At 45.9% G+C, this 17,247-nt stretch overlaps 1 protein-coding gene across 1 annotated transcript in view; it reads left to right on the top strand.

Annotated features, from left to right (window-relative positions):
* Window positions 1-9,382: 9,382 nt before the first annotated feature.
* Window positions 9,383-17,247, top strand: part of BARD1 (BRCA1 associated RING domain 1) — a gene marked incomplete at both ends in the record, with an annotated part of 40,030 nt that continues 32,165 nt past the window's right edge. The window contains 3 exons of the mRNA XM_084208922.1: window positions 9,383-9,537; window positions 9,634-9,690; window positions 13,297-13,442. Coding sequence (XP_084065048.1) covers window positions 9,383-9,537; window positions 9,634-9,690; window positions 13,297-13,442 — 358 coding nt within the window. The remainder of the gene's footprint in view (window positions 9,538-9,633; window positions 9,691-13,296; window positions 13,443-17,247) is intronic.

The following is a 17,247-nucleotide window of genomic DNA, read 5'->3' as shown; positions in this document are numbered from 1 at the left end:
ATGGAGATGCTCGAGGAGGAATGGGATGGTTTGCTCCATGCCTGCTGCCCTGCCCTTCCTGACACTGGAGGCAGCACAGCAGGGGGATGCAGTTCAGAGTGAGTTCATATTTCAACCATTCTGGGAGTCCCATATGCCTGAACCACATGACTCTGTCAGCCTACAGGAAAATGTCATTCCTGGGTGAATATCAGTGACCTGTGCGAGCAAGAAACCTTCACAGCTCCCTTGGAGAGTCTTGATGTTGTAAGGGGTCATTTTTCCACTGTGAATATCCTACACTGGGTGATTTCAAGGCTTGAAATCAGCTCATATATGATGATAATATAGTGCCCCTGTGAGTAACAGAGCACCACTTCTCCCAGCAAGTGAAATGGGAGAGGCACGTGTCCCCCCTGGACTGCAAAGTTCCTGTATTATCTCACCAGCCCCATCCTGATAAATCAAAGCTGCTGTGTTGTACTTCCCTCCCAGCCCCTTTGGCATTCTTGAGCTCTGGCTCAAGCAGGAATTATGGGGTGAGCTGGCTTGGGCTGTGTAAGGGGAGCACTCCAGCCCATGAGGTTCTAAAGTCCTCAAAATCACCTTAGGATGTGGGAAGCTGTTTTCCCATCCACCCAGGCTGTGACATGCAGAGGTGCCCAGCACCCACCTGTTGCAAACAGGAGGGTCTGTGGCAGAGCTTTCCCATCCCCAGGGGCCTGCTTGCAGAGTGGGGCAGGAAAAAGGAGCCTGTGCAAAGGGTTTGGATGGCTCAGGGCTGGGGTATCCCAGCATGGGGCACTGTGGGTGCGGGGCTGGGGAAATGCACTGGCTCTGGGGGGGCAGAGGAGCTCACAAACCATCCTGCTTCCCTCAGGTGGATCAAGAGGAGGGATTACAGCAAAACCAGGGCACAAAGATAGGGGTTGTGCTTGCAGCATGGTACATTTGAGTGACAGACCCTGATAACCCAGAGGGGAGGGTGCGATGGTGTCATCCAGTCACACTTTGGCTCTCTTCCCTGCAGAGGCTGGAGAAGCCAGACCTGCTCCCACAGGGTTTCCAGAGGGAAACAGAGGTTTCCTCTGTTTTCCAGAGGGAAACAGCCCCCATGGCTCACAGGTCAGACCACTGTTTCTTCTGGAAGTTTATGGCAATCCTATTTGTGGATTAAAATGCAGCTGCCGAGGCTGCTGGCACAGGATTTACAACGTGGCATCAAAATACAGGAGAGAAGGAAAGCTGAACTCTCCTTTGATGTTTGCAAGTGTAAACTGCAGACCTGGGCTGAGCACACTGTAAATAAGGATCATTAATCATCAGCTAAGTGCCGTGCAGTTGCTGTTATTTACTATAACAACATAAATCACCAGGAGCTGCTATCATGTTAATTTGGATTTAGTATGGATTAGTATGGAAAAAATAATATCCTCACCTATTTGCAGAATACATAACTTCACTTGTAAATACATACAGATGTACTGTGGCTTTTGTTCCTTAGCTTCCTCCAGCCAGGATGCAAGTCAGGAAAACACTCTGGGAGCTCTCCAGGTGAGGGATTGCCAACAGTTCAGGCCAAGCCCAACAAAATCTGTCTTGTGCTGACACAGTAAATCAGCACCGAGGGGCAAAGCAACACCAGGGGGTCTTGGACCTGTTTTGCCACCCCCAGCCCTCCGTCCAGCTCCAGTGCAGGGCACAGTGCTGGCACTTCCCAGCTGCTGCATTGCATCCATGGATCTCTGCAGTGACTCCACTTATGTTTTTATCTGCAGCTTAGCTCTGGCTTTCACATTTAAAAAGCACCAGGCATGGGTTTTGTGGGATGCTGGAGCCTGCTGCTCCTCCGTTTGGAAGGAAGGCTTAGCAGGGAAGGAGCGTTTCATTTTAAATTAAGGGAGCATTACCCACATATTTCATAGTCCCCAGAAATGCCAGCTGCACTCCTTGCTGATGTATTCGTTTTTCCCCCTGATCTGAATTTATTCAAGCTAAAAGGTGGGGTTGAGACCCAGAGCAAGGCTGGCAGGGCACCAGCATGACTGTACTTGGTGTTTTGGGTGTGGAGCTCATACCAGATTGGCTCCATCCCTCTCCACAGATCATTTCTAAATTTTGAGGTGACATAGCTTCACTGCCCAGGGATCCTCAGTCTTGGTGCTTGGGCACAGCATCTGCCTCTGCCCTCAAGCACTCAGACAAAGTGAGGGTGTCTTCTCTACCCCCCAAAATAACTTGAATTTTTTAGACAAGTTTGTTGTTAAGAAACCACAGCACATTTCTTCCCAAAGTCAGTCCAGCACTCACAGTCCTGGTTATCTGCTTTATCCTGGTGGAACTGGAGGTGCTGAGCCCTGACTGAAGGTGTGGAGATCCCTGACCAACCTCATGGAGGTCACCAGTGCTGCTTTAGCTGCAGGTTAGTCCTGATTAAGAAATAGGCCTTGATATCTGGGAAACAATTACAGTATGCATTTTTAAAATGTAACTGGAAGGGAAATAAAAAGAGTTTGATTTTTTGGGGGTGTCCCAAAGATTTTCCTTAGGCTTGAAGCTGCAATGTTACTTTTAAAAACAGTCACAGGTGAAAAGAACAAAAGCAATGTTGCACCTGCACTTTGACTCCACTGGGTTTAAAAATGCAAGTAATTGCCTTTAATGTTCTCTGTCATTTTTAACCTGTGTTTTGTGTGTGCCAGATGAACTGACATCAAACCAGGGTGAATCTCTCCAAGCGTTGAGCCAGAGCTGAGGTTTGCATAAATTAAAAGTGGGTTAATTATAATAATTCTACTGCAATAGGGATAGTATAATAAGATTAATTAGAGGGGGATTTATGAGAGTGTTCAATCCACATCAGTACAAAAACTGCACTAAGGTTCTTCAGTGGTTTCCTTGGACTTGTCTCCCACTCAGCACATGGGCAATCCAACATCTAAAAGCCACTGCAGAGCCTTGACTATGTTTTCCTGAGCATCCAGGCTCGCCTCGCACCGACCATATGTCTGTCTCTGTCTGCTAGCAGCTTGCACCAAATATTTTCCTTTTTCATGGTGGCTGAGCAAACAAACACCATCTGTGGGGCTCGCTGAGGGAAATCCTGGCCTCTGGTGCCAAAGGGAAGGCAGCCACACGTGTCCATGGGGCTGACATTTCTGACATCCACAGCCCCAGACAAGAACTTCCCTCTGCTCCTCAGCTCTGCCCATCCACCCAGTTCACCCAGTTAAGTCAGGACCTGCCATCTCCCAGATTTAAATTCAGGTTTTACTGAGGAAAGGCTGGGTGCCATCAAAGCAGACTGCCTAGCCTGACCCAGGTTAGTGGGACTGCCTTGGGGTGGTGGTAGGTGGAAGAAGGCAAGGAGGCTGTTTTTTGGTGATTCTGTCTTGGATGTACCCACCCTGCTGGGGGCTTTGGGCATTTTCCAGCCATGCTGAAATCCCTCATATCCCAGGACTGACGGGGATTTTTGGTATTTCTTGACCTGCTTAGAGCCAGAGTTCTTGGAGGGCAGCTGATGTGAGATGCACATTATTCCCTGTTCAGACTTTTTCCCTTCAGAAGTTAAAACTCTGGGGGACACCACCTGGTAGGGAGGGTCTGTGCCATCTCTCCATGCACCCTAGCACTGGAGCAGGGGAGCACCAGCAGTTACTGCAGCGAAGTTGTGAACGTGGTCCCTGGCTGGGCACAGGGTTTTCTCATGCTTTGCTTTTCTCTGGTACTTGCCTTTCTGCAGGAAATCCCTTTTCTGGTCAAATCAGAAGGGTAATTTAAATTTTGTAAAATCCCCCACAGTTTTTGACCCATGTGAGCGTTGACAGAGATCTCCTGCCAGGCGATGGGCAGGTGGAAATTACCTGTCACCTCTGTTGCTTTTCTGCAGTGCTGGGCCCAGAGCTTGTGCTCTGACCAAATCTTTGGTACAAGTGCCCTTTGGATTTAGCAATTCACACGGTGAAAGCAGAACCAATGAACCACAGGCTTCTCTGCTGCTGCCTTTAATTAAAAATGCCATGTCTAACACCAGCAGATGTTCCTGCTATCGAGACTGGAGGAATAATTTAATGCTGTGTAATGCAATGCTGACTGTGCTGCTTAGTCTGAAAGTGTAATAGACTTTTTTATTATTATTATTATTATTTCCTTTGAGGGATCAAATCCCTCAGTATTTGAGATCTTAAAATTTGGTAGTCTAACAGCCCTAATCAATTCCTGCACTGAATGATCTCAGCAGCCCCATGTCTGTCAAACCAGCACTGCACCCCATGAAGCCTCTGTGACCAGGGTGAGCTCACAGGGCTTTGGGTGTGGGGCAAAGCTGGCCCCAGAGGGGTGGCCTGAGGAGCAAACTAAGTCTGTTAAAGCCTGTGATTCAGACATTTGGGAAGAGAGGGAATTCAAAGATGAGGCTGCACCTCCTCCAGTTTTTTCTGCAGTCTCCTGATGAAGAGGATCCATGGTGTTGCTTGCTGTGGGTGTGCAGCACATCGAGCTGAGCACCCTTTCCTGGCAGGCTGCAGAGGATTCAGGATGTGCTCTGTATGCAGGTGGATGAGAGCAGAGGGATCCTCTCTTCAGGGAGCTTTGCTCTTTTAACCCCTAGGAAAACAACAGGTTTACAAAACTCAGTGGAACTGCTTCCCTCTGCACGTTCCTTCCCGTTACACGATGAATCACTTAATAAGTGTATATTTGTTGAGAAACAGCTGGGGAGCTTCACTAAATGAATAAAATATCAGGTGGCAGTGTATTTCCATAAAAAGGCCTTTACCAGATGGGCAATGCTTTGAAATGAAGCATGAGCTAGGCGAGGATTTTTTCCCTCCCTTGTCAGCCAGGGAGCCGAGCCATCCTTCAGCATGGCTTTGGCTCTGGAGCCCAGCATTGTTTGGAAATCCCATTTCCAGCCCAGCACGGTGAGGATGAGCTCTGCCTCAGCGGGGTGCGGAGCTGCTGATTCATGCACGCACCAAATGCTGCTGCCTCACTATATCACACCACTGCTGAAACCCTTCCACTGGCTTTCTGTCATGCAACAAATTTATTTTAAAGTCTGTGGGCCTTATACTGCCTGGAATGGCTTGACTTGTACTTTAAATACCGCATAAACCAAATTTAGAGATATATTTCTTGCTTCCCTCTGTTGCCCCCCATAATTTTTTTTTTGCTTCTGACTGTCCAATTGGTTGCAGTAATTCACTGCTGAAGAAGACATTTCTTGGATTTCCAAGAGTGCCAGCTCCTTAACCTTTATAAAATTAAGGAGAATGAATCATTCGTGACTTTTACATCTTTTTGAACCCAAGTATTTGTTAGATGCAGGCTGCCCAGGGCAGTGCTTTGCCTCAGTTTAACTTAGTTGTAAATGTTTGTAAATTCCCACATAATGTCTCAGCACAATGGAAACTATTGCATCTGTGGATTTATTGAGAGAGACACTAAACATATTTCAGCTGGAGGAAAGGAAGAGGAGGCACTTATCTGCTTTACTGTGCTATAGTGTATATATCGGCATCTCATATTTTGTGAACATAAATGCCAGGTTGACTCAAGAGATCTATGGATCAAGTGTTGTTTGTAACCTGCTCCAAATGCTTCAAATTGCATTAAAGTTTCATCTCAGCACTGAGGCCTTTTGCCATCTTTCAGGATCCCTGGTGCACTGGGAGCTGCTGGGAGCTGGGTTTTTGGAGCACAGGATGAGCCAACAGGGAGTAGGTTAAGGTTAAGGTTGCACTTGGCAATTCTTCATTCTTAAGGGAAAAATGGCAGGCTTAGCTTATTTTCTTAAGCCTAATTCTTATTTTCTTAAGCATTATTCTTATTTTCTTCACTTATTTTCTTCAGGGACTTAAGTCCCCTGGCTTGCAGGGCTTGGGGACAAGCTCCTCTTTGAGCAGCACACCCAGGGCACCTCTGCCTGCTCCTTTCCCTCTCCCAAGACAGGAAAGGAGGATGCTGTGCCCCGCAGCAGCTCATTGCACCCAGATCCTGTCAGACACACATCCGAGCCCGCCTGCTGCCCGCGAGCATGCACACGTGTCCCTCGCAAGGTGCGCTTTGTAACACAAAGTGGATTTTGTCGCACTCCCACGCTCGCCTCCGTGCCTGCTGCTCTTCCCTGGCGGGGCCGCGCCGCAGGAGGTGCCGGGCTGTCGGCAGAGGGGACACACACAGCTGCTATTAACGCAGCGGGGCTTCCCTGCGCGCCGGGAAACAGCAGCCTATTCCAGAGGCACAGCCGCACTTCTCCCAGCTGGATCCGAGCGCGCTGATGGCAGCGCACAGCCCCGCTCCCCCGCCGGGGAAACCAGGGGATCGGCGTGCTGGCTTCCGTGCCTCCCTGCCGCCCGTTCTGGGAGGGCAGCGTCCCCTGCAAAGGCTGCTGAGTGACCCTGCAGCCCCTCCGTGGATTCCTCTCTCACGCATGGGGATTGGGAGTTGCCACGGGTGCATAGAGCGTGATGCGGCTTTGCCTGTGATGTGTTAGCTTTGCCCCAGAGGACAGCAGAAAACGTTCCCAGATCCAAAGTGCTGAGAGATTTCATAATTCCACATCCTGTGTGAAGCCCACTTCCCTGCACCTCTGGTTCATATTAGTAAAAAAGATAAATATTTAGCCTTCCCTAAAGAAAGAGAAAAAAATAGAAAAGTCACATTTTAGACCATCCTCAGTGTTCAGGAGCCATGGAGGGAACAAGCTACAAAAGCAGAGGCATGTGACCCTTGAAAACTGTAGAACCTCCCTCTTGGAGGACATTAATAATAAGACATTAATAACTTATTAAGAAATACTTTCAGTCCTGATTTAACACCCACTTAGGTAGAACTCCTTCTGTCTGGATAGGGTGTGGCTGGGAGACCCCTCTGATGGCTGTTTTCTACAACTGTCACAAACTAAATTTTGCAGCTCCACTCTACCATGTCCTTTTATGATGAAGTTCCCTCAAAGAATAACTTGCTTGCTTTAATCACGTTTTCTCCGAGATTTATGGCTTGATGCTTATTCACTGGCGGAGCTTCTCCACGTGAAATGTCAGTAAGCCTGTTATAAATTGCTCCTGGCATTCCTGCTCTATCTTTTACTTGGCCAGGAGTATTCCTACCTGAAAGTGATAAATTCCTGCTATAACTACTTTATGTGCTCCAGTAATTACACTGTAGAGGGATGGCGGCGGCTGCATCTCTGTGCAGGTACCACCTAAAAAACATCAAGCTGCAAAAGTGGGAGATTGGGCTGTGGCGCTGCAGGACGTACAGGCTGAGGGAAAAACCACCCTGGAAACCCAAAATAATGGTGACTGGTGAGGTATCTCTGCCTGCTATTTATATTTATGCTGTATTAGACATGTGAAAAACGCCAATCGCTTGTTTTTCAAATTTTAAAAGTTTAATAGTAATAAAATGGTTATAAAAATAGTGATACAATTAGAGTAATAATAATTTGGACAATTTGGATTAGGACAATATGAGACAATAGAAACAAAGAGTTATGGACATCCAGGTACCTTTCTCGGGGCAGCACAAGCCCGAAAAAGGGCCCACATTAACAGAGGATTAACCCTTAAAAACAATAACCTGTTGCATATTCATACACCTCATACATGATGCATTAATTCCATTCAAACATGGGATTATGTCTGGGCAGTGTCAGCTTCTTCCTCTGAATCCTGACAGGGTCTTCATGGCTGAGCAAGGCAGGAAGAAGTTCATGTCTTCTGACAATGGGGCAATAAATTCTCTTTCTCTGAAAGATTTAGGTGTCCTGTGGCTGCTATCTCGCTGCGAGTCCTTTCTTTAGAAAAAGAAGTATCTTACATGGCATAGTTTCTATTTTAACATTATGTTATAACCTAACACTATATTTAACTTAAGAGAATTAATACAGCATTACTTTCTAACACAACACATATAATATACATCTTAATATTTGCAAAAAGCCAATCATAAAACATGCATTTTTCACAGACATGTTTGTTACAAACACTGAGAAGACATACATAGGAGCATTAGGTTTGGATAGGAGATCGATTTGGATGCTGTTGTGGTATCTAGATGGGCTGAGACCAACAGCATGAGGTTCAAGAAGGCCAAGTATGCCTTGCACTTTGGCCAGGATAACCCCCTGCAGCTCCAGGCTGGGGCAGAGAGGCTGGAAAAGCTGGGAAAGGTGCCAGAGGCAGCAGCTGAATATATGCCCAGGTAGGCAAGAAGGCCAATGGCACCCAGACTGTATCAGGAATGGTGCAGCCACAGGAACAGAGAGGTGATTTTTCCCCAGTGCTGGGCACTGGTGAGGCCACACCTCAGGTGTTGTGTCCAGCTCTGGGCACTTCAGGACACCACAGATGTCGAGGGACTGGAGCAGGTCAGAGGGGAGTGGAGCTGGGGAAGGGTCTGGAGCAGCTGAGGGAGCTGGGAAAGGGGCTCAGCAAAGGAGGCTCAGGGCTGTCGTCTTAGATATCAAGTTCTAACACCATTAGAGTGCAAGGATTTCATATAGCCAGAACTTCATACCTCCTCAATGGTTCTCACAAGCAGCTCCTCTATGCACTGACTGTCCCCTGTCCTTGCAGCAGTCACCTGCCCCCAATCCACACTTTTATACCACTTTTTCTTATCAGCTACAGGTGTGGCCTGTTAAGATCAGGCCTGCTTCTAATCTTTAGTAATTGGTCCAGCTGCAACTCATTGGGGGCTAAGATTACCTTCTATAGCACCTTCATTTACCCAGACTGTGTTCCCCTACACAGGGGGCCCTGGTGGCTCTGCACGGCCCCTGCCAGGAGGGGACAGCCAGGGCGGGCTGTGCCCCCAGGGAACTGCGATGGGACATGAGGAAATGGCTTCGAGCTGCTTCAACTTGTACCGTCATTTGCCACTAAAGTTCGGAAGTTCAGAAGCTCTGGGTTCCGCATAGACTTAGAGCCTTGTGCGGAGGCATTTCTGCCATTACACTAAAGTTCAGAAGCTTAAATTGTAGCAAGTTCCCGCAGTTTGACAAAAAGACTGCCAAGAATGTCAAGCTATTCTTTCAGACCTACTCGTTCCTGAAGACATTAACAGCCTATTTTCCCTGTAATTACTTCAGACTCCCACCCATGGAGTCGCACGTGAAGACGTTAACACCTAATTTTCCTGCCACACCCTACCTGACCCCGTGCTCCTGCCTCAGCCCCGAATTTCGCCCAGCCCGCCATTGCCCCGCGCTCCCCTCACGGCCGGCCCCGCCCCGCTCCCGGCGCGCGGGAAACGCTGAGGGCGGGGAGCGCGCGCGCGGCCCTCGCGCCTGCGCAGTGGGGGCGGGCGGGGGATTCGGAGCGGCGGCGGGAAGCGCTGAGGGGAAGGAAGGGCTCGGCTCGGAGCTGATGAGGGAACCGCTGTGAGAGAAGCGATGAGGGAGGCGCTGCGCGGACGCTCGGGCAACCAGCCGGCCCCAGGCAGCCCCCTCCGCCCCGCTGTCCCCTCCATGGCGGCGCCCGGGCACCCCTGGTCCCACACCCGCGCCGCGCTGGGGCGGCTGGAGAGGGCACTGATCTGCTCCCGCTGGTAATGGATGTCCTCCTTCCCCTCCCACCCCGTTTTCCTCCACGGCCCCTGCTGTGTGTGTTAAAAGCGCCGCGTTTCTCCTTGCTCTGCCCACAGCGCCGGTGTCCTGCGGGAGCCCGTGTCCCTGGGGCAGTGCGAGCACGTCTTCTGCCTGTAAGTACCGGGGCCTGCCGTCGTGCTGTGGAGAAAGGACCGGGAGTGGGCACCGCTGGGGCCTGCTGCTCCTCCAGGGGAGCTGAGGGGGAGAGGCGAGCGGGGGCTGCTCTTCCCCATGCTGGAGTCCCGGTTTAGGCTTCAGGATGCTGGCCAGGTGTGAAGGGAACTTTCAGTGTGGTGGAGGGAATTGTCCGCTTGTAGTGAGGTAAAAATCCAAAACAATCTGCAGTTCGCATCGCCGTCAACTCCCTTCTCCTCGCATAAAGAAAAAAGAGGATCTTGGAAAAGCGTTTCCTGTTTCCAAGGGGATTTTCCTCTGCCCCTGAGGGCTGGGTGGTGCTTGTTGTTGGTTTGGCCTGCCAAGGTTTTCCTCCTTCAGTTCTGCGCCTGTTGTTTTCACACGCATCCGAACACGCTGGCATAGGCAGGCTTACCTCTGGTTAGAGTTGGTCAAATAAACTGACTGCTTCAAAAAACAGACTTTAATTAGGAACGTTCTGCCAGCAGGGCGCTTCTGAGGTGGCGGTGGTCTCGTCACCTGTTGTGGGACGGCTCACTGCGTTGTCAATACAGGCAGAGGCTGAAATATTTGTGCCCCAGAGCCGCCTTTGGGTGAGGTGGGGGAACCTTTTGGCCGCCGTGTGTGTCACTGCTCTTCAGGGCATGCACAGGCAAACGCGGGGAGTTAAAAGGTCTGCCGTGTACCTTAGAGTTTCTCTGCACAGCACAGGTGTAAGCAGTCTGATAAAATGTACCTTTGTTAGGGTGAAGAAGAAAGATACTGTCTAACCTCTACTTGTAAACAAGCTGATACTCAGCTTTGTGTCCTGTTATAGTCAGTAAAAGCTGAAGAAATCCTCCCTCCCTCATGGATGTGTATCCACTCCCTCGCTTCAGCTGCACTTTTCTAATAGGAGTTTACAGTGTTGAAGGGTAAAATACAAGTAGAATATTTACTGGCTTTTTAAGGAGTAAGCCCTCACCATCTCTTTCCCAGTATGTGTGTACTAAAAGGTGCACAGGTGATTTATTTCTCCCCAGACACGTGTCCTTTCCCAGCTGTGGCCACTATCTGCTGTGGAAGATCGTTGAAGAGGGAGGGACCTTTTACAAGGGCACATAGGGACAGGATTAAGGGGAATGGCTTCACACTGAAGGAGAGCAGGTTTACTTTGGATATTAGGAAGAAATTCTTCCCCCTGTGGGTGCTGAGGCCCTGGCACAGGGTGCCCAGAGCAGCGGTGGCTGCCCCTGCATCCCTGGAAGTGTTCAAGGCCAGGTTGGACAGGGCTTGGAACAATCTGGGATAGTGGAAAGTCTGCCCATGGCAGGAGGTGGAATGAGATGGGCTTTAGGTCTCTTGCAGCTGGAACTATTCTATGATTCTGCTGTTTGAAGGAATTATTTAAATTATTTCATTTATACAACATGTCTACAGATAATTTTGTAAAATAACCCCCAGAAAAGTGTAAAAATTTTTTATAAGCGTGAACATGTGGTTTAATAAATGTAATTGTTCAGCTGTTGGGAATCTAAGGCCTTGTGGTTTTTTTTTGTATAACCCCTGTGTATTCTAGGTGATAGATGTAACTTACCCACTGTTCGGTAAAGTTTTGTGGGGTTTTAAAAGAATTTTCCAAGAGGACAATGCAGTTTGTATTGATGAGACTGGAAAGAACAGCTAAGAGGAGTCTTCAGCACTCATTAGCAGCTATTTCTTGTTCCAGAAAAAGCAGTTTATTTGCTATTATCTGAGTTATTGTTGTGCCTGATCTTTTCTCTCTTGTATGCCTGACCTTTTAGCAGCAATTTCATCTGTCCTTTGATGACTGAGTCTTGGCAGTGGCTATTTTTTAAAATAAACCTAAGGTAATTCAGATTAATTTCTTTAGAAGCAAATTAGATGTTTTCAATAATATTTGCAGCTACTATGAACTATTCTCAAAACTAAATTGCATAAAATCACAACGTATTTGCCACACCTTTATGATCTCTCCAGTAAGTCCAGGTTGCTGCTATTTCAGTTACAACTCAATTGTTTGCCCTGCATATTGTCCATTGATGTTTAACTGTTGAAAGATAAATTTCCAGTACTTTTTTTGTAACCTTGGAGTCAAAATGAATTAAATTCTATTGTATCCGGAACTTTGAAAGAAGCACTCTCAACTCTGACTTTAGTTTTGTTGCATTTACATGATCATAGGTTTATGTTCTGTTAAGTTGAATTTCTGTTACATTTAAGTTCTGCCAGGTTTAGGTTCTGTTAAGATTAGTTTCTGTCAGGTTTGAGTGTGTAGAGCTGATTCTGGTCCACTGCTGAGGACAGACATTTATTAACACATCTGGGGAGGATTGGGGTGAGTGTTTGGAGCTGGCTCCTGAGATATGGAGTGAAAGAGATGAAACTAATGAACTGCAGTACTCAGGTCACACGTGAAACAGCCAGTTCTCCCTCACCATGGGTTTGTCATGGACAGGGGTGTTTATCAAGATCAGTTTCTGCAGTTTTGTTGGGGCAGCTGTGCTAGGTTACCTGCAGTCATTACCAGCTGACTACAAACCCCCAACGGCTACAAGTAATTTAGAGATGTTGTGGCGTGGAGGTCATTCTGCATTTCCTTTGCAGTGCCATTTACAGGGGTGGGAAGCCTGGGGCCAGCTTCCCTAGAGAAAGAGACCAGGTTGGCCCTTCCCTTTGCTCCAAGGGATTTGTCAAATATAATCCAGGATATGTTGGAGCCAAGAGCTGTGCTTCAGTCTGCAGTGCCTCAGCCACAGGGCCTCTGCCTATTTAAAGCACAAAACGCACCTAGCAGCAGTTTTTCCATGAATAGTGGTCAGGTAACTGAGACTGTTCAAACTGATTCAGTTTTGGCTGTGTGGAACTGTAACCTCTATTTAATAGGCTGGATGGGAGATGAGATGTAAATGGCCCTTGAATGTTGCAGTTCAGATGACAAATCATAAGGACTTCTCACTGGCCTAATCAAAGAAAAACAGATTTTAGGCTGATTTGGGGAGAGTAGTATTAGTGAGTAAATCTATTTCCCCACCTATCCCACCATGATCATCTGACATAAATGCTGAGAAAGAGAGCAGTGATAAAATACTCTGAGCACCTGGAGATCCTTGTGGGACTTCATACAGAAAAATGTTCACACAGCTAAAACTTCATCACAGCATCAAGCAAATTTTAACTAGGAAGAAGGGGAAATTGTAGTTTACTATGGGTTGGCTTTCTGACACTTGTTTAAAAATGGAAGGCTGCAGAATAGCAGATGTAAAAGAATTTGTAGTTTTAACAGCGAAACCTAATTGTTACCTGGAGTCAAACAGCAGTGGGGCATTTGAAAATTTGGGTCAGCTTGTGAGGCACTGCATTTTTCATGACTGTCCTGACGAGTGAGTTGGCAGTGAGTTGCTTAATTTTATGTTCAGCTTGTCACTTGCCACGATAAATATGTCCTGTCCTGCGTTTGTGACTAACTTGTGTGGGCTTTCTTACAATGCTGAAATAAGAGATTCTCGCTGGCCTGTGAATGGTTGATGGTGGGTGCAGTGGATAACTTCCACTGGATAATGGGTTTTCCCTTTGCCTTGCAGGTCCTGTGTGGGTGACTGTGTTGGCACCGAGTGCCCCGTGTGCCACATGCCAGCCTGGGTTCAGGATGCACAGATCAACAGGCAGCTGGATAACATGATCCAGCTCTGCAGCAAGCTGCGGCAGCTCCTGCGCGCCGACGCCTCAGGTGAGACTCACCCGGCTCCCTGGTGGCTGCAGAGTCCAGGCCACCCCCTTTCATTTCACACAGAATGAGCAGTGCAGCCCTGCTTAAAATTCCAAGAGGCTGTTCCAAATCATGTTTGGAAAGTTTGATTTGAAGAGAGCTGTCTGTATGGATTGCTCGTTCTTTGAATCTGTTTTACTAAGAGACCTGTGTGAGCGGGTTAGTCCATAATTCATTAGAATGTTTTCCAAAATTAGATGAAAGTGGGAGAGATTGCTGAGTCATGTGGCACAGAGCAGGGGCACAGGTTGCCATATCTTATGGGAGCCCCTGCATGTAAAGTTCCCCTATTAAAGAATTAATGTGTGTCTTCTCTTGCCTCTGGGTTTCTGTGCACTGAGTTGTGCCTGCTGCCCCAGTAATTTTCAGTTCAGAGTTTTCACACATGGGGAAAAATGATCTATGTTCTTTGCCTAAAAAGGGGAAAGAAGCAAGTCTTAACTCATCTATTTTCTGGTCCCTAACAATCAGCTCATCTGCTGCAATGAAGTTTTGTCATTGCTGACTGTGCTAGGAGATTGCAGAGAATGTACTCTGGGAATGAATCTCTATCAAATTTTAGGTTGTTTGTCAAAGTAGGAAAAACTGTAGGGAAATCAACATAGGTGATTGTGTGTTTCTTCTGCAAGCTCAGAGAGGAGCATTTATGTAATACCAAGTTTTAGAAAACATTCATTTAGTTGTCAGATACAGAATAGGTAATTCTTCCTTCATTGTTGCTTCCTAATGTGTTTGTCTAAGTAAAAGATTCCTTTTCTATGTCTAATCCTATCAGCACCTTCACTCATTTATGGAATATCTCTTTATTGACACCAAAATGGATTTTAAGTGACGAGGCTTGAAGCCCGTGTCCAAGTGTAAAGGAATACATTTTATATAGGTATAAAATCCTATGGTGATTAAACCTTCTGCAGCATAGAAAACAGATGATGGGTTAAATAGGATTTCAGGGAAACATTTTAAGTGATGAAGGCTTTTAAAATCACACTCGGAAGAGAATCATTCTGAGAGGAACTGTTTGTGATGCTATAAATAAAGCATTTAAAATACAACCTGGTAGCATTTGTTGATACTGTTTAGATGTTTTGGAGAGCTCTTAGAGAAGGATTAACTCTTAAAAATTGGTCTGATGTTTAACTGTACTAAAAATTGAATAGTATATTTAATCCCATAGTTCTTCTACAATGAAGTCTGTGTGGTGTGGCTAGGCCACAGAACTAAATGTGGTTCTTTTTATCGTCCCTTGTTCTGACACTAAATAGAAGTTTACATGAGTCTTTTATTTGAAATGATTTGAGAGATGCCTTTTTGTCACTTGTAATCTTTGCAGTGTGCTAAGGATTAGCACAGTGGCCTTTTGGATGTGTGATACTGAGGTTAGGAGAAAATCCTCCTGAGCTGGTAATAGTTCACTGTCAGGAATGGCTTGAATTCATAAGTAAATGAGCACACTTCTAAGAACAGCCAATTATATATTGGGGAAAAAAATATATATGGTTGAACATCACAGTATATAGTAGCTTTAGAGATTTTTGAGAGCAATTTCTTCAGGATGTTTTGTCCCTCATCTCCAGCAAGTCCCTCACCTCCCATAGATGTCTGGATACATTAAGTTCGGCCTTGAACTTAATGTATCCAAAGAGAAATATGTTTGAGTTGGAGAACCATGGGTTCTTTTCACTTGTTAAGGACTTGCTTTCATGTTCTTACAGCACTGTACTTCTGTCAACAATATTTTCTTCTCTTTTGTGTTAGAAGGTCAGAAATTGTACTTTATGTTCCAGTAAAGGAAGTAGACTGAAAAATCAACCTTTCAGTGCAGGAGACAAGCAGTTGAAAAAAAGAATATTTCCATATATCTGTTTTATGTCCCTTTTGCATATTTGCTGTGTACCTTGTTTTGAGACAATTGTGGCTTCTCTTGAATCTTGTTGGAGATCCTTGTTGACACTGAAATTTCTAAGTGCATCCTACTAGTAAATTTTTTTTGGTCTCTGACAGAGCTAGTGCATGCAGTAAGTTGTGTGTTTTTCTTCTAAAAAACCCCATGGAACTGCTGTGACTGAAAAGGATAGGGTTAAGCTCACACTGAATATTTCAAATACAAAAATCCCTGTACCCTGAGGTTCCACAGTAGACATGAGAGGGATCTCACTTTGTATTCTATTGGGATAAAAATAGCTTCTGCCAAACAGCATGTGCATTGTAAGAAGCAGCAGCAAATAATTCAGGAAAGACTGCACAAAACAGCTAATGCTTCCCTACTTCCCTTCTAAATTAGAGGGAAACACAGCCAATGACACTCCTCAGGTGACTGAAGATGAATTGACAAACCCGAAACTGGCTGGAAAATGCAGATTATAGGTGGAAAATTCAAGCTATAGGTAGGAAATGCTGAGCCTCCAAATGAATTCACTTGTTGGAGGTTTTCTGTGCTTAGTCCATGATAAGATGAGGAGAGGTGCCTGACTTTTTGGCTGCCCTGGCAGGCACCACAGGTAGGATGTCTGCACTCAAATTCTTTAGCTCTAATGTTGCAGTGTCCAAGGCATCTTGGAGCTGACATTGGTGGGATGATGGGTAATTCCTGAGGACTTGTGGAATCATGGGCCTAGTGTACATAAAACACTTGATTTGTTGATTTACAGTGATGATTTTGAAAGAGAAGTTCTAAATACTTGAGAGTTTTCTGTGTAATGTAAATTTTCAGAACCATCACCAAGCATTTATAGTTGATTTTACCTTATTCTTTGTAGCAATCTGCTTCATTCATATCCATCAAACAGAAAACCTTCACCCTCTTCTTGTGCAGAGCTACACCTTGCAGGAGTTGGTCAAAGCTTCCCAAGCTGGTGCTGATGCTGGTGGGCAGTCAGTGAGGTCAAGCAGCCTTTATAGTATCATGACTCTGTTTCACATTTACTGCTTGTGGAACTCCTGTTGTAACAGATTACATTGCATTTCATGGCTGCTGTGACATTTTTCATAACATCTAAAGATTAAGTTTGAATAGCTGGAATTTCTCCCTTTCCCCTTCGGTGTTGAATACTTAACTTGCAAAATAATCACTCTTCAGTGAAGGCACTAATGTTGCACAGATGGTACCAAAGCTCTTCCCTTTGATTTTTAATAAGGGACTAGTTTGTCAAAGAGATTTCTCAACTTCTGTTCTGAAACCCGTAATAGAGAATAATTTGAAAGGCAGACAATGTGCATCATTATATTCCTTTGATGCAGATTAAGGATAGCTAAACCACATTTTCTAATTGCTCCTTTTTTTCCCCCTGCACTAGCCTGCTACTGCACTGCACCAGAACTTGGAGCTCTAGTTGCAAGGCACTGACCATCTCCTGGTATTTTTGTGTACTCTCAACCCTTTTAACACTTAAGAAATCCAACTCTATTAAATGCCAGCATTGAGAAACTTGTGCTTATTGTGTGCAAATAACTCTAATTTAGAAATAATTCAGTTACTACATTGTGTATCTGAATGTTATGTTTAAGAGGTAATGGAGACTAAATTTACTGCATTTATTATAGGCTGATTCTAATACTGTTATTGTGAATGCTCTTTATGCTATTGCAGATGCTTAAAATCTAGAATTAGTAAGGAATGCTGTACTGATTTACCTTGTGTAAATGCCTCTCTGAAAATCTTTGTGAGGACACTTGTGTATTAAAAAGACAAATCAAAATCTTAATAGTAATTTTTTTTCAATCCTGTTGAGATCCAAGCTCTGGCTTCAAACACAGAGACAGCAGAGAA

The sequence above is a fragment of the Fringilla coelebs genome, assembly GCF_963513975.1.
Source record: "Fringilla coelebs genome assembly, chromosome: 7".
NCBI lineage: Eukaryota > Metazoa > Chordata > Aves > Passeriformes > Fringillidae > Fringilla > Fringilla coelebs.
The sequence above is the reverse complement of the archived record's forward strand: the minus strand, read 5'-3'. Positions and strand labels throughout refer to the sequence as shown.